Source organism: Paramormyrops kingsleyae, chromosome 23 (assembly GCF_048594095.1).
Source record: "Paramormyrops kingsleyae isolate MSU_618 chromosome 23, PKINGS_0.4, whole genome shotgun sequence".
Lineage (NCBI taxonomy): Eukaryota > Metazoa > Chordata > Actinopteri > Osteoglossiformes > Mormyridae > Paramormyrops > Paramormyrops kingsleyae.
The window spans coordinates 20,103,653-20,129,609 of NC_132819.1; the positions used below are offsets into that span (position 1 = coordinate 20,103,653).

At 49.9% G+C, this 25,957-nt stretch overlaps 1 protein-coding gene across 2 annotated transcripts in view; it reads right to left on the reverse strand.

Moving 5' to 3' along the window:
* rims2b (regulating synaptic membrane exocytosis 2b) overlaps positions 1–25,957 on the reverse strand; it is a 78,422-nt gene that overhangs the window by 29,738 nt on the left and 22,727 nt on the right. The window contains exons 5-23 of one of the 2 annotated variants that reach the window (XM_072705396.1): positions 23,352–24,124; positions 19,037–19,101; positions 18,143–18,262; positions 17,836–17,935; positions 17,405–17,528; positions 16,979–17,025; positions 16,713–16,825; positions 14,672–14,719; positions 11,611–11,741; positions 11,138–11,309; positions 10,750–10,903; positions 10,339–10,365; positions 9,725–9,793; positions 8,688–8,826; positions 8,394–8,495; positions 7,444–7,512; positions 1,815–1,994; positions 716–825; positions 285–317 (exon numbers count right to left, since the gene is read on the reverse strand). In XM_072705396.1, coding sequence (XP_072561497.1) covers positions 285–317; positions 716–825; positions 1,815–1,994; positions 7,444–7,512; positions 8,394–8,495; positions 8,688–8,826; positions 9,725–9,793; positions 10,339–10,365; positions 10,750–10,903; positions 11,138–11,309; positions 11,611–11,741; positions 14,672–14,719; positions 16,713–16,825; positions 16,979–17,025; positions 17,405–17,528; positions 17,836–17,935; positions 18,143–18,262; positions 19,037–19,101; positions 23,352–24,124 — 2,576 coding nt within the window. The remainder of the gene's footprint in view (positions 1–284; positions 318–715; positions 826–1,814; positions 1,995–7,443; positions 7,513–8,393; positions 8,496–8,687; positions 8,827–9,724; positions 9,794–10,338; positions 10,366–10,749; positions 10,904–11,137; positions 11,310–11,610; positions 11,742–14,671; positions 14,720–16,712; positions 16,826–16,978; positions 17,026–17,404; positions 17,529–17,835; positions 17,936–18,142; positions 18,263–19,036; positions 19,102–23,351; positions 24,125–25,957) is intronic. The other variant, XM_072705397.1, reaches the window with a different exon arrangement.

The window sequence follows — 25,957 nt, forward strand, 5'->3', positions numbered from 1 at the left end:
ATGTAGAAAATGATAAACATTAGAAAGAAGAACCAAACTGAAAGTAATAAGGCAACTAAAGCAGACTGCCAAACAAAAGGTGCGCAGACTGCAGATTCACACTCACTCAGGGAACGTCTGCGAAGATGCCCGAGCACCATTACACTCCGCAGACTAGTGAGAAAGACGTTTGGAAAGGAGCGATGAAAAACTGCACGACTTAGAGGTGGACTACAGAGCGACGGAGATGGAGCCTCATTCCAGGAGCCTCAGCAAATCTAAAACCCCGACCGTCGGCTACAAACCTTCGCAGGGCTCTAGTCCTTCTTCTCCATCTTCTGGGAAAGAATGAAAAAGGAACCAAAGCAAAAAAATGTCAAATGAAAAAGTTAAGGATCGGATCGTAACACCTAATTAGCGTGTAATAGCCCAAATGGGGAGACTCTACATACACATGTCTACTCAATGTAAAAGGAAAGGAAATCAACCAGGCTTAACAGAGGTATGATCTATGTCATTGTGTCCAAGGCTCACAGGAGACAGACTAACAGGAACCGCACAGTACATTACAGCAAGCACAGTACTGAGTATGAGACTTGGGACTCTGGCAGTATTTGATAACCCTGGACGCGCTCTTTGCGGACTCCGAGTGCAGGCCGCTGACCCTCGCTCCACCATGAGCAAACATCTCCACATCTCCACCTCGTCGGTGCACAAAGATGGACGTGCAACTCACTTCTCTCCAGCGTGCCCTTGCACGGGAGCTGTGGCAGCTGCCGTCCTCTCCGCGTGGACACGGGGGTGCCGCTGGGGCTGATTTGGACCCCCCCGCCTCGAGGCTGAGCCCTGCGGGACACAGAGCAGTTAACGTTGGTGACGTGGGGAAGGCAGAGGCATCTTTTGACAAACCGGGGCAGCGGGGGCTCAGGGTGCAATCCTGACTCTCCAAGAGCCCCTGGGCTGCCGGGGCATTCTGGGATAATCGCCGGAAGGCATGTATGCGTGGGGCTCCCACAAAAACGGCCGCGACAGGCGTGTGGTTGTCAGAGGAACGGCACAGAACATTCCCTCCTCACTTGGCTCTAAGATCCACACTGAAACAGCCAGTGTACAGAAACACCCTGACAGGGAGAACAGGCTGAGTAGAAGGGCTCGTCGGCATGCATACACGCCACAGGGATGCTCCACACCGTGAGCTTATAAACGTGAGCGTATGCAGCTGGTGAACAATGGATGCTTATGGAGAAATGAAGAAAACCATGAAGGTACGACACACTGGCCCTTCACAGCACTTTCAGCGCGATGAAGCTGCTTTTATCTCGCAGATTTGCTGACGCACTCCCAGCCCAGCGGCGACCGAGGTCGGAGCGCCACCCGCCGCTTTCAAACACAGCGGCCACGCTTCACCGCCGCCGCCCCCACCCCATGACACGTAAATCACTGCAAAGGATATGGGGGGGGGGGGGGCGTGATGGGGAGGGGGGGGGTCAGCGGCCGCCGCGGTCTCAACGGCAGAGCACAGATTAGACACCAGAAAAGCTGCAGATGAAGGACAACAGTGCAAATCAACAGACGGGAAAAGAACAAAAGGGGGGGATGCTGTTAGACCTTCAAACCAACCGTGTTAGTTAAAGGAAAACAATGGCAGGCGGCGTCACACCATTATATCCCAGCAGAATATAAGTAGTGTGTCTAAAACAAAAGTCAGTTAATATCCACTCCCTTGTCTACAGATGGAACCCAAGGTACCCCCCCCCCCCCCCCACCCCGGGAAGAAATTTGGAAGGTGAGTGAGGAGCTCTGGAGAAAGGGATGAGGCTGGACTGATGGGTCACCTCAGTAAAGCAGGTGAGGGAGGGGCGGATCTTCCGGACGGTAAGGATGGCATGGACCTCATGAGGCTGCAGTCGGAGCGCTCGGTGGACCGCGAGCGGGGGGCGGGCCGCTCCAGCGTGGGCCTCTGGTCCGCGGACCTGGACCTGTGATACTCATGCCTGTCCAGCGCTCGGTACGTCCTGCAATGTTAGTCAGAGAAGCCACTCAGCATGGCCACCCGGCAGCAGGAAGTGGACTCGGGGGCAGGGGATTGTGGGTAAGGGGGACATTAGCTAGGATTATGGCACACATGAAGGCACCTGCAACTCGTACGGACACAGGAGAGACTTAATGTCCCTGTAGAGGAGAGAATATACTGGTTAAACTGCGCAACACAGAGTTTGGATCAGTCCATCCATACATCTGCAGGACGGGGTGTCACTGCGAGGCATCTCCAGAACAGTCTGCCATCAGGGGATTCATTCAGTACACCGGAGAAAGAGCGACAACACAGGAAGCATGCTTTGGCACATGGAGACGTCCAGGCTTTGGATGGGTCTGTCAGAGTCCCAGGAGCCCTACGGATCTGTGAGCATGAAAGATAAAATATGGCACTGGTCCACAGGGTGGCGCTGTTCTGGATTCACAACAACCAGATTAGCAGAAGAAATAAGAAATACACAGTTGTAGGATACAAAGAGCTTTTCTCCGCAAACGGGAAACAGTTGAATTCCATGTTAGTTGTGCTAGATGGCCACTGCACTGAATCTTATAGCAGCTGAGATGTTTCTGTTGTGACATCCCTGTCCCAGAATGCCATGCCGCGGAAGGGAGGAGAAAAGCATATGATGATTCATGGCTGAATGATCCTGGAGCAGCATGGAGTCTCCATACTTTTGTGGATGATGTGTTTCTTGGCCCTTTTACTATTCAAAGATCAGTAAAGATGCAGCAGTGACAGGCATTGCCGGTCCAAAACCATGTGGAGCCTTAGGCAAGCCTCATCACCAGGACCTCCCCCCTCCCAGCAAGCTTCACCATCGGTGCCCCCCACAGCTTCAAGGACCACCATCCCATCCAAGATACAGTGAAATCAGCTGGATAAGTCAGCGACCCCTCAGAAGATGGTACTCTAGGCGGCCGCCTATGGGTTGATCAGCACTGGAACCAGTACAGTAAGATTCACAGGAGTCTCTAATGATGCAGAGTGACAGAGAACCCCTCAGCAGCCATCCAGTGCCCATCCAGTGCCCTTCCAGTGGTCACACCAACAAAGCTATACTTGTACTAGCAGAAAGGGGAAGCGTTGATGTGCTCCTACACAAGGTCCTTCTAGGTTTTTTTTTTACTGTCTAATGTAGATATAGATTATAGATAGAATTTCATCACATGTTTAGCAAAAATACTACTAAGCACCAGGAGAACAATAATGTATTAAAGGATGACTTCTGACTAGAGAACTACACAACATAATCTACTCCAGGGGTAGGCAGACCTGATCCTGCAGTGCCGGGATCCAGCAGGTTTTCCATCCTACCTGCTCTCTGATGAACCACATCTGATCTCAGGCAGATAGTAACTCATCAGGTAGAATAGAAAACCTGCTGGATACCGGGCCCTCCAGGATCAGAGATGTCTACCCATGGTCTACTCTACTGAGTGTTGACTGATTACCTCTTCTCCTCCTCCAGGGACACTGGCGTAGATGGAAATGCTAGTATTTGGTCCTCTCTTTGAAGAATAAAAATGCAAGATTCAGAAAAAAACTACTTTTTTTTTTTTACAGTGACACAGCCAACAGCTAACATAGCTCTACTGCTTGACGACCTGCTGAAGAGTAAGTATTTGTTTGTCTAAGTGAGTGAGGTTGTTTAATTCAGTAACACTTCACTTGAGGGAGCACAAACACAGTACTTATGTATTAATTAACCACAAACTAGGTCTTAGTTACATAGTGATCTCATGTTAAGTCATCATTAATAAATTGTGGCATTTTTTTTATCTTAAGATATTACTATATTTGTTACTATATCTGTTAACAGTGTAAACATTTGTGAACTACTGAAGGAACAAGTAATGAATTACACAAGTGAAATACTGATCATCATTAATCATTAATGAATCATGATGCATCTTTTATCTCAAGTAGCTACAATATTTGTTCATGATTGGTACTTCAGTAGTAACTGAGTAACTACTAAGTATTTGTGCCCCCTGAAAGTGTTACCATTAATCCAATACTCTCTACAAGCAGGAGTAATTAGCACAGTGACTGCAGAGTCATACTTCGTTGGACCATCTCGCAGTCCACACTAGCTCCATGTGACGCTACGTCTACCATCACGCAGAGTTAGGAGAGACCTGCTCAGCACCGCGTACCTCTCCGTGTCCGTGGACGGCTGTATCTCTATGCGTGGGCACTTCCTGCTAAATAAACCAAGCCCGGCATTTAGACGCCTGTTCACAGCATTTCACAGTTGCTTCCTGTGCTAAATGCAGATCACTGAGTCCGCCATTCATCATCAGAGCGCCATCTGGGTAAGAAATCGATGAGCTGCTTTATATATATCCTTTTATCATCTTCTGTTTAGCTCTTTTTTTAGCCTAATACCCTACCCCCTTTATTTATTTTTTTAAATTCTCCTTTGCGAAGTCTCAGGAGCGAGCTAGTTTGCCATTTCCCTGCCATTTATACCAGCATAACTGTGCATGTGACAAATTGTCAGGATCCTGCCCTGTCATTTCCATGCCTGCCAGCAGGTGTCACTGTTCACCCCTTTCTTAGTGTTTGAGTCTTTTGTGATTTGTGAATTGACCCACACCTGCTTCTAATTGCCCCTAGTCTTTAGTGTTTATTTGCTTGTAATTGGCCCACACCTGTCCCTCGCCTTGCCCTTGTTCACTGTGTATATATGTGCCTGTCCTTGCCCTTGCTCTTCAATTGGTCATTGTTTTTGCAGCTGTTACTATGATTGGTCCCTGCCTTCATTTTTGTCAATCACCTGCTTTGTCTTAGACCCCCTGTGGTTCCTTTTGTTTCTTGTTTTTTTTGAGGTAAAATAAAGTCCCTGGTTTCAGCCACTATGTGGATCTTCCTTTACTCCTTCACCATTCCCCACCGTAACACAAGTAAAATCCTGAACCTTTATATAACCCATGTTAATCCCAACAAGGTGGACATAAGGTCTATGCTTCACACCCCTTCTAACTGAGAGTACAGATCACCTAAGGTAAGCCTCTAATCCAGTGGTGGCCAATCTTATCCGCAAAGGGCTGGTGTGTATGCAGGCTTTTGGGGTAACCTTTAGGTCAGATGTTCAAACCCAGGTGTGAGGACTCCTCAGCCAATCAGTCCTCTAATTAGTAATCTAATATGGGAGCTGCAGCAAAAACCTGCATAGACACTGGCCCTTTGCGGATAAGATTGGCCACCCCTGCTGTAACCCATGCTCAACCTCCGTCCTCTAAGAAAAGAACGTGGCCACTGCCACCAAACCACACTACTGCTCACCTGGAGTCCTGACACGTCCCATTTGGGACAGGGTTGGCACCATTGTGATACCTTTAGAGAGAGAGAGGAACATCACAGGAGGAAATGGGTGCATGTAACTTCTCTCCATGACGAAACTAAGCACAAAAAAATGTAATGCTACTGTACAGACGACACAGACACTGATGGCATCTTAAATGCACCAACATGGAGATGCTGTTCGTTGTCCAGAATTTACACGCCTACCTTCCTGGCCCAGAATCCCAACGATGGTTCCAGCTAATCTAAATCAGTATCTGCAGACTACACTAAAATCTACCCTGTAAAGAAGGCTTGCTTGGGATGAGGTACCTTTCAGGAGCATCATACACGTCGTCATAGACGACAGAAGGTCTTCTCTCTCGTATAATCCTCCTGATCAAGGGACAGAAAGCACACCCCAATCTTAGCCATCCAGCGACACCGCTGCCATCATCTACACCTCTAAGTAAAACCCTAAATGCTACCCATTACTAAATATCCTATACTACTCCCACCAGAACTCTACTTCACTCCTAATCCAGCCTTAACCTGCAGAGCTGAAAATCAGGATGCAAGCAGCCTCATAGCACCTACAATGCCTGTTACTGTCCCTTGGCACAAAGACAAATGGTTTGCTCCTATCAACAGGTATCAGCAGAATTTATCTCCAGTAACCAAAGCTTCCCAGTTGCCATGAGTCCTGAAGGCCTGCAGTGGCATAGGGATCTGGGGCTTCGGGAAACTCACCCCTGACTGCTCAAAGAGCGGCTGAGTGGGACAGAGTGGAAACTGGTACTGTAGGTTACACAGTGAATGGGAGGGAAGACCTGCAATCCACTAACCCAACACCACAGTGACCCCAGAGACTAGAGTCTGTATTGCCCAGATGGGAGATTGGTAAGGACACCTGTTGCTGACACCTGATGTTACCCAGCAAATAGGAGACGCCACACTGCATCACCAGCCATGTTAGATGATCTACAAAGCAGCACGATTCAGACCAGAGTGCCGCGACAGCCGGGCCGGACTGCTACCTCTGCAGGTCACCGTACGCCCCATCCGAGTAGGTGCGGGACATCCTAGCGGAACGCAGTAGCCTGACCGCATCCTCTCGATAGATGGGGCGCATGACATCATCGCCGCCGCCGCTGCTGCTGCCAGAAATATTTCAGATCTGGTCAGTTTTTAATGGAGAAATGAATGATATGCATGAATGTGTGACAGGTGATGAACCCGGCACTGGACCCTCAGGGGTCGCAGAATCATTACTCTCCCCCCCCCCCCCCCCGAAATAGAAAAGTCAGAGCAGCTTAAAACAGGGGATACAAAGGACACACAAAAGGGTAAGAGGCCTAATAGAGTCAAAGCACCAGCACCCTGAAACTGCGGGGCGAGGCGGAACCTTCCGTAACACATTCGAGGATCACCAGCTACTTTTGTTTTGAAAAGCAACGAGGAGAGAGTCCAACAGGACACAGCAGCCACTAAGACTAACGGCTTTTTGACACCAATCATGCAGTGGTGTGGCGTCGAGAACTTCGACACGATGCAATGAATGTTCCACAAGCCCTCGCAGTTCGAGGGAGCACAAAATCACAGAAGCAAACCACGAACACCCCTTACCTGGTCCCCGAGGGACGCGGAGAACACAAAGACGAGTGTGTTAGAAACTCTGGTGGTTATTTGTCCTCCGGCAGAGAATCAAATACTTCCAGAAAGCAGACGATTGGACTGGGATGTCAATGGCAATGACAGCAGACTGGGGGGCTCAGGCTGGAGTTAAAGACGGATGGGGTGGGGTTGTAGCCACAGCCCAGGTGATGTTCATGAGAATGGAAAGCATGTGCTTTGATTGGAGAACTACATGCTATGTAGTTAGGCTTGAGTATGGCTTTATGCTGGACGATTTATTTGCCACACTCATTAAAGTAGGGGGGCTTGTAAAAGCATTCTAGACCCCCCTCTCGAGAAAAGCCCAAAAAGTTCAAATTGCCCTGATGGCGCAGGTTCGGAGGCGTCAATGCCATTGAGTGCAGTCGCAAGAGGGGCGGGGCCGGTTGGTGTGAGAGCTCAAATGGGCCTGGGGGGGTGGGGGCCACAGACAAGCACTCGTACACTGACTGCAGGGCGACATCTACCTGGGGTCCTGCGGATGATGACAGACAGGCTGTCTGTGCCTGGACCGAGGAGGGAGCGTGAGATAGTGGCTGCAACAGAGAGATGGGTGAGGAGAGGCGTTAAGCACCAGGGTTCTGAGAGGGCGGTCCCCAGGGGCGGGGCCAGCAGGAGGGGTGGGGCCAGCTATGGGACAGGGCCAGTGTGAGGGGTGTGGTTAATGTGAGGGGCGGGGCCAGCATGAGGGGTGGGACCAGTCTGAGGGGCGGGGCCAGTGTGAGGGGCGGGGCCAGCATGAGGGAAGGGGCCAGCTGTGGGACATGGCCAGTGTGAGGGGCTTGGTTACTGTGAGGGGCGGGGCCAGTGAGAGGGGCGGGGCCAGTGTGAGGGGCGGGGCCATTATGAGGGGTGGGGCCAGCTGGTCAGTGTAAGAGTTGGGGGCCAGCGTTAGGGGTGGAGCAAACCTCTTTGCCTGAGAAGAGGTCACCAGAGCACTGTGAGGGCAACATTCTGCAAGAGGCATTGCCGCCATAAGGGGCACAGCCAAGGTATGGGGCCGAGTGAAGCCACTTCTCTCAAGCAGCAGAGTTAAGGTGATGAACATATGAGAGATGGAAAATCTGGCTCTGAGCAACTTCTCTGACAGCATGACACACAGGTCATTCACCAATGATCTAATATGGTCATGTGACATCAATGCGTGATGTTTGAAGAGATGTTGGGGGTGAGGAGCTGTGATGGTCAAAAGAACATCCAGGTGACTTTAAGGAAGGAGACCTGAGTGGTTATCAGCCTGTCAAGGGCATGTAGGAACTTAGTGCAGAGTCAGAGCGGCCATGTCAGTGACCTCTGACTCCGGACATATCCTGCTACAGCTGCCATGAGGACATCAAATTCCCCGTGAAGAAAGTAATAACGGCTGAAACAGGTCTTTACGGTTTGTTGGGGTGAGCGGGTATGCTGGGGGCTTTACCTGTCGGGGGAATAGCGGTCCTCTGCCAGGCGGTGCCGGTCCACACGACTCGTGGTGTTAAACTGCGATGGGCCACTGCGGGAGTCATGGTCCAAACTCCGGCTGTGGGGCGCAGGACCACATCCACAGCGGTGCTTTTCATCTCACTAACTGGTCCTGTCTTACCAACGCTACAGGTGCTCAGAAACTCAGCTGACCAGTTTAAGAATTAAGCCGGTTACCTCGGCTACTGATGAGGGGTCCTGCTCTCACAGGAGAGACCGGGAAAATCTGACACCCCCAAGGGCTGCTCACCTGTGGGGTGGTGGGACGCTGGGCGACCGTGACCGAACCCTGTTCATTTCCGCTGATCGTGAGGAGTGGTTGGATGACATCACCTGTTCGGGAACGGACAGTGTGGAACTGCGGAGGTCCCTTCCGTTGTGTCTGTTGTCTGGGGAAAGAAACGAGGCAGGGAATGCTGGGTAAAGGAGTATGTGTGCACCAGCTCTGAGAGCAGGGAATGCTGGGTAAGAGAGTCCATGTGTGCCAACTGTGACAGCAGGGAATGCTGGGTAAGTGAATCCATATACACTGGCTGTGACAGCAGGGAATGCTGGGTAAGTGAATCCATGTGCACTGGCTGTGACAGCAGGGAATGCTGGGTAAATAGTTGTGGAATATCCCAGCTACTCCTACTTGCTGGTCAACAAATTCCTCTTTTACCTTCAACTTGGTCTTCTCGTAATATTCCCAGAGCAAGACAACTTCTACCTAGCCATTTGTGCTTCAAGAGAAAGTTCAGGCTCAGGAATCCATTTGTTTAACTTCCTTGAATCCAAGGTTTTCTTTAAAGTCTTTGCTACTATCATAGTTCAACAGCGTCAATCACCTGCCTTTTCTGCTTCTTCACTGCCCAGATTTCACATCAATAAAGATATGAAATCATCTTTGTTCCTATAAATACGCCATTGCTTTTGATTTTTTTTCCTAGGTCCATCATCATGCAAAGTTATACAAAGATAAAGAGTATTAACTTCACTCATGAGAGAAAACTAGGATTTGTAGTCGATCACAGATCAGTGACAGTGTTCAGGCTGCACCTTCCCTCATGACATATACTTGCCATGAAAGACTCTGCTTCACTGTATCACTGACTAGATTAGCAGTTCTTGAAAATTAGTGGTTGACATAAGTGGTTTGTTGATTACATCAAATGATCATTCGATTTTCAGTGAGGTGATCTGGAAACAGCTGCTTGCTCTCCTTTCAAGTGGCTGAATTCTCCACTAGGGCTGAAATGTCAGCGTAAGGTCAGTAATGTCTCACACAGTGTGCGACGGGAATCTTACCCAACACGACGCCGATACCATCCTCACAATCGTAGTCAGAGATTTCACTGTCACTGACTCGCTGCGACCCTGGGACAGGCAGAGGGGAGATCCAATACCGTCAGCAAGGAGCGGCGAAGGTGGGACACTCACTGCAAACAGCCAATCAGCACACAGGGGCTGAGACCGACAGCCAATCACAACAAAATCATCACGGCAACAGGAGGGACCTCTGTCAGCTGCTGTTCACCACGGCTGTACATGTACAAGTTACACGTGTGGTTTTGTGTGATGCACATATGTAACTGCCTTCATCAGAGGTGCTCAGTCCCTTTAACTCTGATGGAGGCTTACTGTACATCGGCATGTAAACCGAGATAAAAAGCAGCATCACAGAGAAGGTGCAGGTTATTTAAGCACAGAGAGAGTCTCAGAGTACAGGAAGAGCATGGTGTACCCACACTGGTTGGGGGTCGGGGGTCGGGGGCACTTCAGACATGTACTGCCACAGTATTAAAATACCATCTTTTCAGTGGGTCAGGATGCAAAGCAGAGGCAGCTCTGGGCTAGAATTTGGGGAGGACGAGGGCAGACATGTGAGGGGGGGGTGGGCTGTCAAAGACCCGGAACGTTACCTGAGTTGTACATATAAGGAGCCTTATCTGGAAAGATAAAAGGAGTAGCGAAAGTAAGAAAAGAGGGAGGGGCACAGATAAGCTCTGCTTCTTTCAACGGCAAAAACTCAACATGAGGCCTAAAAGCATAAACCGCAAACGATGGTTTCCCATTCTCCGTCTCTCCAGGTAAAGCACTTTGTCCTTTTTTCCGGAAGGGGCCACAGCACGGATGCTCGGCGCGGCGCCCAGCAGTACTTAATGCACTCATGCTGTTACTGGCAAGGAACTGCGGGCAAGAAGCTGTCGCCATGACTCGCTAGGTCTGCCGCAGGACACGCCGTGAGAGACTCGATCTCCCGCAGAGTCCCCTACGCGCGCCGGGCACCGGAGTGGGGGCGCGGCCGTTAATGCGACGGGGCTGCGACGTACTCTGCAGCCTGCGGGTGGGGCTGCCTCCCTGCGTAAGCCTGCGCTGCAGGTACGGTGACGGGTTGGGCAGCGGCATCGACGACACGTCGTGCGTCTGCAGCTTGTACCAGTGCGGCTGGTCGTCCAGGAGCGCCGTCTCCAGCTCGATCAGGATCTGCGGACAGAGGAGGAGGGCCGGCTCTGCAAGGGCTCATGGGTAACTGTGACAGAACTTTGCAAAAGCTAAAGCTTAAAAGGAGATAAAAGCATTTAACATGCACCACAAAAACACAAAAACGGGCAGACCATTTGGCTACGGAATGGGAAGGAGGGTTTAGCGGGGGGTGGAACTGAGTATGTATACAGATGCATGTGACGCACAGCAGCGACGAGTGCGGGGATTCCCTACCTCTCCCAGAAACTCACTCTCCTCCTCGCGAGCGCACGCCTGGTCCCAGACGGTGACCTCCAGCATCCGCTCGCGGAATTCCCGCCGGTGCACCGGCGAGTACATGAACGTCTGGGTCCAACGCGGGTCCTGCGACTTCTTCACCGTTTTCGTCCTCCTCTTGCTCTTATCACTGGAGAATCGGTAACAAAACATCAATCCCCCCCCACTGAGTGTGACATTTCCAAGGCATAGGTGTGTGCTCGCCTCGGGAGTGATTACAGGTGAGTGGATAGTGTCCCCCTAGATGCAAGCGGGCGAGTGATTGGCCTGTGTCACAGCTGTGTCACCGGCAGAAAGACAGCTTAGCTTTTCCAGTAGGCTACATCCCAGAGGAACGACAACCACTAATCAATGAACCCAAATATGCCATGGATGATGTGCAGCTTGTCATAGAACTTTCTGGAATTGGCATCCCCAGCTTCCTCACTTGCCTTCTGTCAGGGAGGAAGTAAATCTTCACGTAGGGGTTTCTGGGCCTGCCGTCCTCCCTCGAGGGCAGGTCTTTGGCCCCCAGAATCGTGACGATGAGCTGATGGCCTACCTTGTCATACCACAGTTTTACCTGCAGGACAAGACAAGCATCCCCGCTGGGTCACGGCGTGATGCAGGAGGTAGAGGGTCACCTGATGGTCAGCTGGGGTGGGGGGGTGGGGGTGGGCTATGGCTGTTCCCTAACCACTCAACATCAATAATACACTGCCTCACATAATTTCAGTCCATCAGTGACAGAATTATGACAAAATAAATGAGCAGCAATGGCAGGAATCTTATTGCCAAAATCACTGGTAAGATGTAATAGATCTCTACCCCGACCCCAAAACTCCCAGCTGCCACAGTCAGTGTATGCAAGACAGAGGGCCCCATCTGTAGTGTCAGACCTTAACACAAGATCAAAATGAAAATCAGTCAGGTCACAATCACAGGAAGCAAACACACGATGCAAACCAAGCAGGAGTAACCTCACCACATCCTCCACGACAGCACCACACCCTCAAGCTCCTACGACTACTGACGGGGAAGAAGGGGTAAGTGTGACCTCACAGGTCATGTGACGACGAGTTCACAGACATGTGACGCAGCAGATGGGACACCTCCCAAGACAGTAGCAGCTCTGAGGCCATCTGCATAGTGAGGGACATTAGAGACTCTGCTAGGTCTAAAAACATGCAGCAAACCGCAACAGACCGGGTACGAATCGGGGCCACACGCTTTAGGGGATGGGGTCAAGGGTCAAACAAATTGTACCACAGTGCTTGTCATACTGGACTCATGGTGCAGTGGGTAGCTGGAGGTCAACACCATTGTGTGAAAAGAAAAATTGACCCATAACACCTTTGTTTTGGTCCCAGTGGACTGGAATGTGTATAGAGATGGGTTCCCTGTGTGCGTGTGTGTTTGTTAATCACTTAATTGCTCTACAAATGAGCTGCGATGCTGAAAAGGGAAAGTAAGCTTCAGCCACCTGTCTGAAACCACATCCACCTCTCCTTTTAACTTCACACACACTGTTAATAGGAGTAGAGTTATGAACTTTTCTGTTTTTCAGATACAGAGATGGGGAGTGCCGGATCTGCATGTGTGGTTCCCCCCATCCATCGTGATGGACGTTGCGTCATGGTCTGGACCTGCTCCCCTGGTGCTCTCTGCCATAACTTGTTTCTTCAAAGGCATCGCCGCCCCCTTCAGCTTTACGGCTGACTGGGCAGCCCTTCACTCTTTGGAGAGATAATGAGCCAAAAGACGCCACAAAACCGCTGAATAAGCAAAGTGAAGGAAGGAAGAAGAACTCGAGCTAATGACCTCAGCTTCCAGACTTCAATCCCGTGCAGCTTGTATGGGATGAACTGGACATCAGAGTCACAGTGCAGCAAAGCCCCAAGCCCCCTACTTCTCTGGGAGCTGCTGCAGAAGATCAGGGAGGCCATGTCAGGTGATCTCCTGCAGAAGCTGCCTTATGTTTTGAAGGTGCCATCAAGGAATATGGGAGCAGTTTTATGGAATCTGATAGATTCCTGCCCTGGTGTTTTGCTTTGTAATGCGATGTAAAGCATAGTGAAAATCCAGACTTTCACCTGCTCCCACCTGCTGGCGAAGGGTCTGCGTGTTTCTGCTGTTAACACAGAGGGTGTAAGAGTTGCCTTTCTTCTGTTAAAATAGGAAAGGACATGTGACATTATCCCCAGACACCTCCAGCTGTTAGCATCTGCATGGTGTTCTGCTCGGGAGTTTTGGACCAGCATCTCATTCCCAGAGAGCATGCCTGCTTCGTAAACAGTGGGGGCAGGTCCTCCACAGATCCCCGATCCCCAGAAGGTGTGAGTAACCCACTGGATTAGCCATTAACCGGAGATCACTAACTACCAACACTAGCATGTCGCCCATAACATTAAGAGGTACAATTTGTTTACTGAGCACAAACGATTAGATTCACTTTCCTGGAAAATGCAGTCCTTAAAAGAGGGACAGTAAACGCTACATACCTTTTCACTGTAACATGGAACCCAGCTATTGATTTGAAAATCCAAGAATATCCCATTCAGAGTATTTACATCCCGTCTTGCATTCATTAAAAAAATCACCACACTACCAGTCAAAAGCACCCACTGAGATTCTGCATGTTACATTTGCATGTTACTCACTTAACATTTACTAAAAATGCAATCAATATTCTTTGCTAACAAATAAATGTACAGTATGTTCACCATCTGAGTACCTTGATTAGCAAGAAAATGTCATATATTTGATTCATCAAAGTAACTTGGCAGTTAAACCAGCAGAGAAAACTTGACACATTCTTTCTACAAGGGACATTGAAACATGGGATGAAACAGGTAACTAGTGCATTTTAAAGTTAAAATATAGCCTTGAATTTGACGATGCCATCAACCAGTTAAAAGGATGCCAGACTTGCACTGTTGCATTGTCTTTCTATGATATAAAGGAAACTTGTTTTATTTGACTTATATTTTCATTTGTAATTGTTCGTGGTAAAAACCTGTGGTGTGAAAAAACTTTTGACTGGTGGTGCAATTAAAATTCTGAGATGAAGTAGATTAAGGGGCCGGCAGGCCGGCGTTTCATGTTACACGGAAGAGCGTGAGTGCATTCGTCCCAGGCAACTTCACAGGCTGTTTAAGGAGACGGCTGACCCCGGGACCCCCAGATCAGAGCTCTCTCTGTCCCGGTGTCCCTGCCGCCACAGCCGGCTGTCTCCCTAAACTGCTGTCTTCGGATCGGGTGGCCGTTCCGTCATGCAGATCATCCAAGCAAAACAGCGTGAAACATCACTCTAACAACAGCGACGACAGCAAATACCAGACAGTACCACACTCAGACTCGGAGGGTAACAGCTACTGCCATTTCCCCACTATGCATTTTCCAAAAATGCAAAGGTGAAAGAGAGATAGAGAGAGAGACAGAGAGATAGACAGAGGCAGAAATGGGGAGAGGCACGAGAGGAGAGACTCCCGTCAGTCAGATAGAAGCTGTTACCTGAACCCTAGGAAGACAAGGCGTGCCTCTTCTGCTAAGGCTTTGGCTCTGGGTAAGCAAAATTAAAAAAGAAACATAGAATAAAACAAAAGTGGAAGGGACCGGGGCAGGCAAATATAAGGCAGCCCAGGAGTGGCCTGCCCCTCCCTTTTACAACAGCCATGAACAGCTGCTGGAATGTACCATCATATGGGGGGGGCAGCAATAAATAAATAAATTCAACTAGCAGTTACTGATGGAGGAAGAGACCAGTTCAATGCAGGTCTCACGTACTGAATACAGAACTACCTACATCACCATCACGGGCACCACAACACACATGGAGACAGTATCTCAGCAACATACTCAGCTGGAGACAGTATCTCAGCAACATACTCAGCTGGAGACAGTATCTCAGCAACATACTCAGCTGGAGACAGTATCTCAGCAACATACTCAGCTGGAGACAGTATCTCACCAACATACTCAGCTGGAGACAGTATCTCAGCAACATACTCAGCTGGAGACAGTATCTCACCAACATACTCAGCTGGAGACAGTATCTCAGCAACATACTCAGCTGGAGACAGTATCCAGGCAACACACTCATTCAGAGACAGTATCTCAGCAACATACTCAGTCAGAGACAGTATCTCAGCACCACACTGAGTCGGAGACAGTATTCCAGTGAGAATCAACAATCATGAATTTTTATTGCCATTGTATACAACCAACAGATTAATCTGGAGACAGTATCTCAGCAAACACACTCATCTGGAAACACTATCTCAGCAACAGACTCATCTGGAGACAGTATCTCACCAACATACTCAGCTGGAGACAGTATCCAGGCAACACACTCAGCCAGAGACAGTATCTCAGCAAACACACTCATCTGGAAACACTATCTCAGCAACAGACTCATCTGGAGACAGTATCTCACCAACATACTCAGCTGGAGACAGTATCCAGGCAACACACTCATCCAGAGACAGTATCTCAGCAAACACACTCATCTGGAAACACTATCTCAGCAACAGACTCATCCAGAGACAGTATCTCAGCAAACACACTCATCTGGAAACACTATCTCAGCAACAGACTCATCTGGAGACAGTATCTCAGCAACATACTCAGCTGGAGACAGTATCCAGGCAACACAGTCATCTGGAGACAGTATCTCAGCAAAGCCTATTTCCTGTGTTACAAACACATTCAGCAGCATCAGAATAAGAGACCTTCCTACATGCATGCTGCTTTCCACAGTCTATTACTGAAAGCAGCATGCCGCTTCCCGTTAACGCCCACGACGCCGGAGTGCCCGCTAGGATAACCCGCAGTGCCGCGGGGCCAGATCCAAAAGCGCATTCCTGCCGCATCCCGCACACGGTAACACGATGCACGTCCCCGCCGTATGCTGGAGCACCTCCAGCTGGCCTGGCCTCATGCCGCGGGGGACAGCTTCCAGGCCGGTATCAAATCCTGAGCAGCATGGGGCTGGGATTCCACCAAGAGGAGGTGTGTCCCTCAACCGGGATACAGGCACTGTGCATCGGCCTTCCGAAGTGGCTTTCAGCATGAAAAGAACAAATTCCCCACATGGGAACATCGGCCTGCTCACTCACGGTGCCTCTTCAAAAACGATTCATATCATTTTTAGAAGCACTCAGATACAGTGGCAGAAGAAAGTTTCTGAACCCATCTGAATTTTCTCTATTTCTGCATAAATATGACCTAAAATGTGATCAGATTATCACAGACATGTAACACTGGATCATTTTTCCCAAAAACAAAGAAACAAATGTTTTTGTATCATTTGTTTAATTGGGTTTTCTTTATCTAGTTAGGACTTACGTAGGGATCTAATCACATTTTATTTATATATCTATGCAGAAATATAGACAATTCTAAAGGGTTCACATACTTTGTCAGAGGGTAATTTTTCATAATTTTTTTAACATGAAGGCACATGACCAAGGATGGAGCCTAACTTTAAACTATTCTCATCCAGAGCGGGGTCAGCGTCCTCTGTAGCGTGGACAGGTGCATTGTGGGTACTCACCGAGAGCTGCCCGGACAGGTGTTGCGGGGCATCTCGCAACATGCCGGGGCTCATGGGAGACGTGACAGAGATGGAGGGGCGGTCCATCTTCTGCGACTCGAAGGAGCTGGAACCTGCAGGGACAAGCAGGTGGACCAATAAAATCACGCCGCCTTCAATAAGGCAAGAACTGAGAGAAAAGGCTAATCTGCAGCTAGCAGACACTGGATCCAGTTCTGCTGTTTGAAAATCCCAGAAAGGCTTTGCAGTGATGCAGTCACACTCACTCGATTCCAGTTGTGCATGAGTGCCATCTGTTATTCGAGGAACATCTCTATAAATGACAAAAACACAGAGCTTTATTGACTCACAAAGACCCTCAACTCGCATATCAATGATCTGCTCAGCCCATCATACGTATACTGCATACATACAAAAAAAAAAATTTAGTCAATGTTTTTATCCAATGCACCATGCATTTATTTCTTTATTTTTGCAAAAGCAGTATCAAACACTCCCTGTAGAAATGACCTCATGGAGCTGAATCTCTCTGCCAACACACAAATTTAACCCAGCAACCTTCTGACCATAGGTACAGCCTCCTAAGCCACTGAGCCACACACCTTCATCACTCCAAACAGAGCATGAGGTCCTTCACCTAAGAAACAGCCCACTAAGGGTCTCCGTAACCAGCTGATGGAGGCAGGACTTACCCCATGGGCCGTGAGACCACCAGCTCCACCTGTGGCTCGGGCTTGGACTCTAAGATGATGTTGTAAACTTCCTTAAACGTGGCTCCTTCCAGGAGCCTCCCATTCCACTCGAGGACCTGATCCCCTGCAGCCCAAGAAAGTGGGTGACGTCAAAGGTCCAAACTTAAACACCAACGAGATCTTCCTCGTTCCTCCTGCTCAGTGGATCATATGAAGGTAAATGGCAAAACTGTCTTTCATCAGGGAGAGCATCCTGGCCCAAAGCTGTGAGCCTCGGGCCCGTTCCGTCTATCGCAATGAACTCACACCGTTTTTGTTCCCATTCGGTGGAATAATGCGTTCTAAGGCTTACCGACGGGAACACATTACAGAGAGAAGGACAGACCTTCTGGGATTGTGTGAATCAGCCTGGGAGGGGGGATCACAGGTACCTGGTCGCAGGTGCCCCACAGTGTCTGCCAGACTTCCTCTCTTCACCTTCGTGATGAAGGCACACAGTCGCCCAGATTCTGTCATCTTCCCTCCAACCACCTAGAGCAAATGACAAAAGGCCAACGGCCATGAATGCGGCAATCAGGAAATTTCAACAAGCACTGATTTCTTTGCAAAACTCTGCCGTCGTCCAGATAAACCCACTGCCTGACTCTCATATGAGTCATAAACAGTGAAACATTTACAGTAAAGTAGAAGGTATAAACCACAGCTTGATGATGATGATGATGATGAAGGCAGCCTCACCTTCAGTCCCAGCAGTGCCCCCGTGTCCCTGGGTACCCTCCCATCCTTCATCCGCTTGTTCAGTAAAACCCGTCCGATCAGCCTCTCTCCGTCTTTGGACGTTTGCCATGTTACTGGATGCTGTGGGGTCAACAGGGTAACACGTGATGCGTTTAAGATCCAGGGAGCCACTACTACCGCCTTAGACAGAAGTGCTTTTCCAATGCTTAGCAAAAAAATGTCCACAAGGTGGCGACACCAAAATGAAGCTGGCCTTGCAGTAAAAAGTCCCCCAGACTAGTGATTGTCAAATGAAGCTTTTATTAATTGAGCCTGGGTCATGCTTTTGGGGCTCTTCTTAACATCTAGTGGGCTCAGAAAATACAGCAACTGGTTCATGAAGCCTCATTTGTCCATCATTACCCCAAACGTCTTACTCGTCACATATTTCCTGTACCATTTAACTAGAGCCTGATTGGTGTGTCTGTTAGCAAAGGGCCTGAAGCGGAGATGAAAACCAAGAGGGACAAACAAGAAAATGAAACATCAGAAAGTGCCAAAAGCAGGAACAATGGCACAAGCGAAGGGGAAAAAAAGAGACACAGCTTTGCTGGATAAGGGCCACCCTCGGTCTCAGTGGACAGATGGAGGGAGGGGGGCCATGAAGGGGGAGTTTGTGGGCACGTACCCACAGCAGAGCCTTTAGCCTTTAGCAGAAGGCCCCCGAAACGCACCCTGCACTCTCAACTCACAGAAGGCTTAAGCTGAGCCGGATGCCAAATTCCTACTTGAGAGATTCTCTTTTTCTCCTTTGACTGCCCCCTAGAGGCTCAAACGAGCAGCGAAAAGGAAAAAAAAAAAAAGGAAGATGCACATGTGTACAGAAAGCAGTGACACGTGAAATGGCTGCCTCACCAGGGTCATGGAGGAGGCGTCACTGCCGGGCCAGGGCACGTGCTCCCAGTGGCCGTCCATGTCTCCTGTGGGGACACAGACTGCGGATGTCAGCTGACACCTTGTTGCCGTTGAGCCGCAGAACTTAAGCCACAGTATATTCAATGCTATTTACACACACACACACACACACACACAGAGCAAAGGTCACACTCATCTCTCCTTTCTACATCAAGGGGACTATCTACATAGGAGGGTCTACTGTTCCTGGGGACCCACTGAGAAAGTCAGGGTCATACTCTCTCCTCAGATGTTTCACAAACGAAATAAATAGCTAGAGAACAGTGTCAGATGATCGCAGCTGGCGAGTTGGCCAGCAGAACATGCTGCTTCAGCATCTCCTAAATAAGGAACGTGTTTATTTAATATTTAGTGTGGCAACTGTTTGCGGGAAAACCCTAACCCTAACCCTAACCCTAACCCACGCAAATGCATGCTTGGTAAAATCTGCCATGGGCTGCTTGCAAAATTCATCAGTCTCCAGCAACAATTCATACATCTAGAGGAAGCGCCCCTGGGGAGATACGGGTAATGAAAGGCCAAGTATTCAATGGCCAGGGACTTCAAAGAGCCGCACCGCCCCGATCCTGCAGGGGGAGCAAGAGAGCTGGAAACTGAGGAGCGCTAAGGACAGATTCATTAGGTGAGGCTGCATTTGAGCACTCAGCTGGGAGCATTCACATGCTGCACGCCCGCTTGTATAATTAAGGCCGCTTAAATCATTGAAGGAGCCGGCAGGGGGACAGGAGAGGAGAGGAGAAGAAAAGGGAGGAGAGGAGGGGAGATAAACAGCAAGACAAGGAGAAGGGAGGAGAAGCGAGGCGAGCTGAGGAAAAGAGCGGCGAGGAGAGGAGTGGAGTGGAGAGGAGGGGAGAGGAGTGGAGAGGAGGGGAGAGGAGAGGAGGGGAGAGGAGAGGAGTGGAGAGGAGAGGACAGGAGTGGAGTGGAGAGGAGAGGAGTGGAGAGGCGTGGAGAGGCACTGGGATACAGTCAACAGCAGCAGATTACCTTGATCTCGTGTCATGCAAGGGGACGGGTAAGTACAGGACCTAACCCCAATTAAGGTGGCGGGGGGTGGGGGGGGGGGTCACCGAGTGTTTCAGGCCCAGCTCTCAAGTGGCTGAGCCACACACTGCTCCCAGGAAGGCAAAAGGTCTCGCCTGCTCCCATTCAGCTGTTATGAAAAACTAGTCGCTCTATTTTACTCTGCTCTGTTCTCTAACTAATGATCATGGCGGGGGGGCCTGGAGACTGTTACAGGCAGCACACGGCTGAGGACACCCTGGATGGGATGCCAGTCCACTGCAGGGCACATGCACAATATGGGCAATTTAGAGACACCAGTTCCTTTAAGCGCTGGAGGACCTTTTGGCCTGCAGGAGGAAACAGGAGTAAGTAGGGGAACCCATCCCAGCACGGGAGAAACTCTACACACACGGAGCGGAGGCGGGATTCGAATCCCCTGCTGGAGTGGCGAGAGTGCTGCCCACTGGGGCGCCCAATCGCAGGCATTTCCCACAGTAATTAAAAGGCAGCCGCTGTGAGCAATGAGGTCACTTCCCTTGCAGCACCACCCAGGGTCGCCAGGGTAACGGAAGCCCTGAATCAGAGGGTTTAATGACGCACTGACGTGGAAATTTTGGCAAATAATCGATATAGTTTTCTCTAACAATAACCTCTGAGCTCCACAAATTTGTAGCGAAACTGACATTGATGTCATTACTTATGGCACTTTTCCACTGCCAGCAAGAACCGAGCTGTACCAGAGCTGTACCGCAAAGTGGTGCTTTTCCACTGCCACCAAGAACCGAGCTGTACCCAAGCTGAACTGCAAACTGGCGCTTTTCCACTGCCACCAAGAACCGAGCCGTACCGGAGCTATACCACAAACTAGCACTTTTCCATTGTAAAGTATGTGACCCGCACCCGAGCCGTAATCGCACTAACACGGCTATGCTTACTAGCAGAGCTGTAGGCATGACCAAATTGAGCTGGTTGCATCACCATCATCTGATTGGTCGAAATGCACGGCAATACCAGTGTTCTGCGCAAGGATTATCTGCTCTTAGAACCCTGCATTGGCATCCGGTTAGGTTCAGCGCTGACTTCAAAGTTCTCCTACTACTACATATAAAGCACTTAAAGGTCTAGCACCTGCCTACCTAACAGAATTACAGTCTCAACTATATCTTAACGTATAACACACCATAACTATGGCTGCTGGTGCTGCTGTACACGCCATTTTTATCCGCTATGCTTGTCCATTAATGTGTCTGTGCATGTTCTGACCCTCCATGCTCTCTGCCGTCCTTCCCACATGTCCGGATGGTGCCTGGGGTGGGCACCATCTGAGCTGGAGTCTTGGTTCAGTCCCATGGAAGGGTGACACTGTGGATGTGACTTACGAACTATATCATCGTGGGTGCAGCCTTCGATCTGACACCCATCACAGGTTGGCATGAAGAACTGATTCAATGATGGACTTTGGCTTTGACCTTGACCATGCATTTGCGCTGCTATGAAAACAAAATACAGTATAATGTATTTTAATCTTTATATGCTAACTCGACTTCATTTGCGGTATACGGGTTAAAGTGCAAGGTATTTTCATGTCAGCGCAAGTGCACATAAAATAAGTACGCATTTGCGCTTTTACAAACAATCGATTGTCGCACATATCGTTCTTAAAGGTGAATGCGTACTTGCGTACCAGTTATGTGCAGCCCTGTATATATTATGCATTATTATTAGTATCGCACATCGCAATATATTGATGCATTCCTGATAACGCGGTGATTCTCACAGACATGCTAGCAGAAATTAGCGCACAGTAAAAAAAAACGAATTTGTACATAGTTAATCATAATGTAATCACAGTAAATCATAAATTATAGTGTTTTAAATCACTCTCGCGTTCCAATCCCCGCCTTTACTGAGCCTACCCTTCTGCAGTGGAAAACCAAAGCGAGCCGGAACTGTGCTTTAACTAGTCTCTCTTTTTGCTAGGGCTCAGGTACGGGTCGGTTCCTGTACGCCAGTGGAAAAGTGCCTTTATTAAGATCCTGTGAATGCATGCAGCAACCACATCATATAATGCAGGCAGGAAGACATCAGCAAAATAGCACCGACTTGAGAGACTGTAACAAGGTTCTAAGAAGTGAATGAGGCGACAAAATCCCTCGTCCTCCACAACGAAAAATGGCTGATGATCCAATGCGATCATCTCCAGTATTTTAGTAGTTATGTCTTTAGCTGTGTACTCTGCTAGCTTTTGATATTGAATAAAGTCTCAATATCAGCCAGTAATATTGACCAAGACTGACACGTCAGTTGATGGCTTGATTTTTAAGGAACACTGACCTATACCGTTATGTTAACCATTTACTGACTTAGCGGGCGCTTTTGTCCAAAGCGATGTACAGTTGAGTTACCCAAAGTATCATGCATCTCTAATAGGACTGGCAACAAAACCAACATGAAGGCAACAGTTGTTAATGCAGGCAGATCAGCTGTGTTCATCGTACCTGGCACCTGCCATGTCTTCCTGTGGGGGGCGTCAGAGACCATGAAGACTGTGACAGCATTTTATCATGCAGTCATACGCCAGTCATAATAATAACACAATCATCCAGAAACACATGCATATTTATATGGCACTTTGAAATATGTCAGTCCCTCTAATATGAGCATCCTCAGATTACCGCAAGGAGGGAGCAAAAATGTGGACTTTCTGCCAGGGAGCTGAGAGGGAGCAAAAACGTGGATCGTCTGTGGGTCCCCGAAGACCGGGTTGGAAAACACTAGTGCAGAGTCACTGCCGGAGCCACAGAGCAAGGCAAACCCAGCACTCAGCTACGTGAAGTGCTTACAGCTAACCCTTTAAGAGGAGAGACATATGAGCACAACCAAAGATGCTTTTGTTCAAAGCGACACACGGCTGAGAAACCAGGGTCAGCAATTGTGGCAGGACAAGGGTCTTACTCAAAAGTGAAATCACTATACTAGGATTTGAACCTGGTACCTTCCAATCAAAACAGTACAGCAAAAGTTCCGGAAGCAATTTTTATAGTTTTCATTTAGTTATAGTTTTTGATTTCATTTTTGTATCTTACCTTATTTAAGTTTCCATTATACTTTTAGTTTGCATTTACGATAATAACCCTGGCTCAGAGGGCCCCACTAGGGTCAAGCCCTCCTGAAGCCCAACCCCCCCCAGGTGTCCATCCAGCACACGCTCACTCTGATTGGTGCGTCTGGCCGACGGAAGCGAGCCTACCTTTCTCGCTGTAGGACTCGCTCTCGAACTCGATGTCGTCGCAGCTGGTGTACTCGGGGGTGGTGGCCAGCTCGTCCTCCGAGCTGCTGAAGGACGTTTGCCTCATCCTGCCCCCCCTCCTGCCCCTGTGCGGGCGGGGCGGAGGGGGACGTACCGACTCAGACTGGTCCGAGCTGAGGGAGTCGTTGCGCGGCACACCATCGGGGTGGTCAGCCCGGGGTCGCCGCAGGGCCGTACCGGGGTCCAGGTGATGCCGGCGGTCAGGGGGGTGTGGCGAGGGGGGGCTGCGTTCCGATGTTCTCTCGGCAGAGCGACGCCGCACCAGGGGCTCGTCCAGCTCGGTGTAGGCTAGCGACACGTCACTATGGCGACGCTCGTGCCGCGCCCGCGACACCTCGGCCTGCATGCGCATCTGCTCCTCGTACGGCTGTGGCTTCACTGGGTAGCGCGCCAAGTTGGGGTCGCTACGGTAACGTGCCTGGTACTCCTCCTGGCGCCGCCGCTGTACCTCGTAGTCGCTCTGTGGCCCACCTAACTCCTCGTCCAGGGGGGAATCCTGTGAGTGCCAGCGCCCCCAGCGGTCCTGGTACTCCCTGCGCCCCCTGTCCACGTCCTCGTACACCCGAGAACCCCGGTAGGGACCCCGACCCCCGTAGTCGGACGGTGACCTGGGCCGCCCCCCTTCCCCTGGGGCATACTGCAAGGTATCTGCCCTCCCCTCCCTTTGGTCGTATTTTTGGTTTGGGTCCCTGGATGCTGACGGGCTTCTGTTCCTGTCAATCAAAGAGAGACGGCCAGTGAGGAGAGGGAGTGGGCTGATATCTGTTACCTCACAGTAAACAAACAGCCATTCCTGGTACGTTAACAGTTAAATACATCTCTGAGTAGTTGCTGTGCTCTCTGACACTAATGTCATCTAACCCACAGTACCGACATCACATCTAGCCATGTGGCCATAGTGTCATTACACATGTAAGAAAACCGCACTTGGGCTCGGCGCCCCCTGTTGGCCTTTTATAGAGGTACAGCACAGGTCCAGCATCCAGATTGCAACCTGAGTCAGCACGATATCTAGCACAGCGGAGACAGCAAAGTAGCCTGGCTCTGGGCCCTGGTGACTGGCAGGTGTCCCACACAGACCTGGGTGACAGTGACACAGTTCACAGCCTCCGTGGAGGATGAAGGATGTGTACGTAACAGCCATATGCTCTATGCTCTCTGGCGCTATACAGCAGCCTTGGCAGGGCTAAAGAAAAAATGACACCGTGCAGATTATAAGATTTAAAGCACAATTAATGCTCTTTGTGTTTGACCTGCGATTCGCGGACGATCAAGGTACCAGCCTGCATGCATTTTAACTAAGGGAATTTAAAAAGATGGTTCTCGTGAAGATAAGGTCTGTCTCAAACTGCGTAATCCGGGTTGTGCCTCATCACATCTTCAATTATTCATCAAAGTCTAACATTAGCTCACATTTTCACCCTAAAAAGGTACTGCATTCTTCATCCGGCACATTCCAAGAATATCCAAGGTGGCCATCCTTTACGTCCCCCCTGCTGCCGGACCACAGCATGATCCGGGTCACGGGTCTGAACCTGCAAGCCTCAGCTGCCATCGCATCTCCTGCCCAAGTGGGACTTAGCGAGTAACATTTACATTTTGAACTTAGCTTAGCGCTTTCTGTCGACTCCTTGTTAGGATACATCAGTAATTAGTCCCAGGCACGTAACCCGACCACCATCATTTACTGCCCACATTTACCTTCTGCCTGGCAAATGGGTAGATTTTTGATTTAAAGTGACTAGACTCTGTGAATCTGTGAGACTCTGAGAGTACAGGCACTTCCGCCTGTCCACGAGGCAGAAAGGACACCAGCATCTCCGAGGTGGATGTGTCCATGACGATGTGTCCCCCTCTCCGCGTGACGCTGTATAGTTACCCCCCTGCAGCCTCTGACCTCCCCCCCACCACCCTCTCCCTCCCTTTCTCCCCTCTGCTCCCCTTATGTACTCACACTCTCTCCCGCTGTCCCTATTTCCCTCTTAACCAGGCTCTGACCTGCTAAATACATCGTTTCGGATGAAACAGAAAAACACCGGAAAACTGAAAAACAAAAGCTCTGTTTGCCTGTGCCCCATGGCCCTGCAGCATCCCTGAGCTACAGCTAGGGGGCGACCTGCCCCACAAAAAGACCTTCGACGTGTCGTTACACACGTTTCTCTGCACGTAGCGGTGGCTTCAAACGCGATTTTCAGAGATTAGCGCAGGAGCTCGTATGCTAAGCGTGCCCTAAGCTCGCCTGAACCAGCCTTCAGCACAGAGGAGCACAGCGCTCCCTGCAGGCCGAGATGTACCTGTACACCAGCCACTGCACTTCCGGGGATCGCTGGGCATCTTGTGCAGGCCGACGCATCGAATCTCAGAGGCGGCCGATGCCGCATCCAGCGCCTGGGGAGAGTCACGTCCACAGCAGTGTGAGCCGGACGGGCCAGCAGGTCGAGCTCTAACTGGCATGGCACCGGGCCGGCTGCCACGGAGATCCTCCAAAACAGGGTGAGCCGCCTCAAAGCATGCTGGGAGCTCAGAGCAGGGTCACACCATAATGC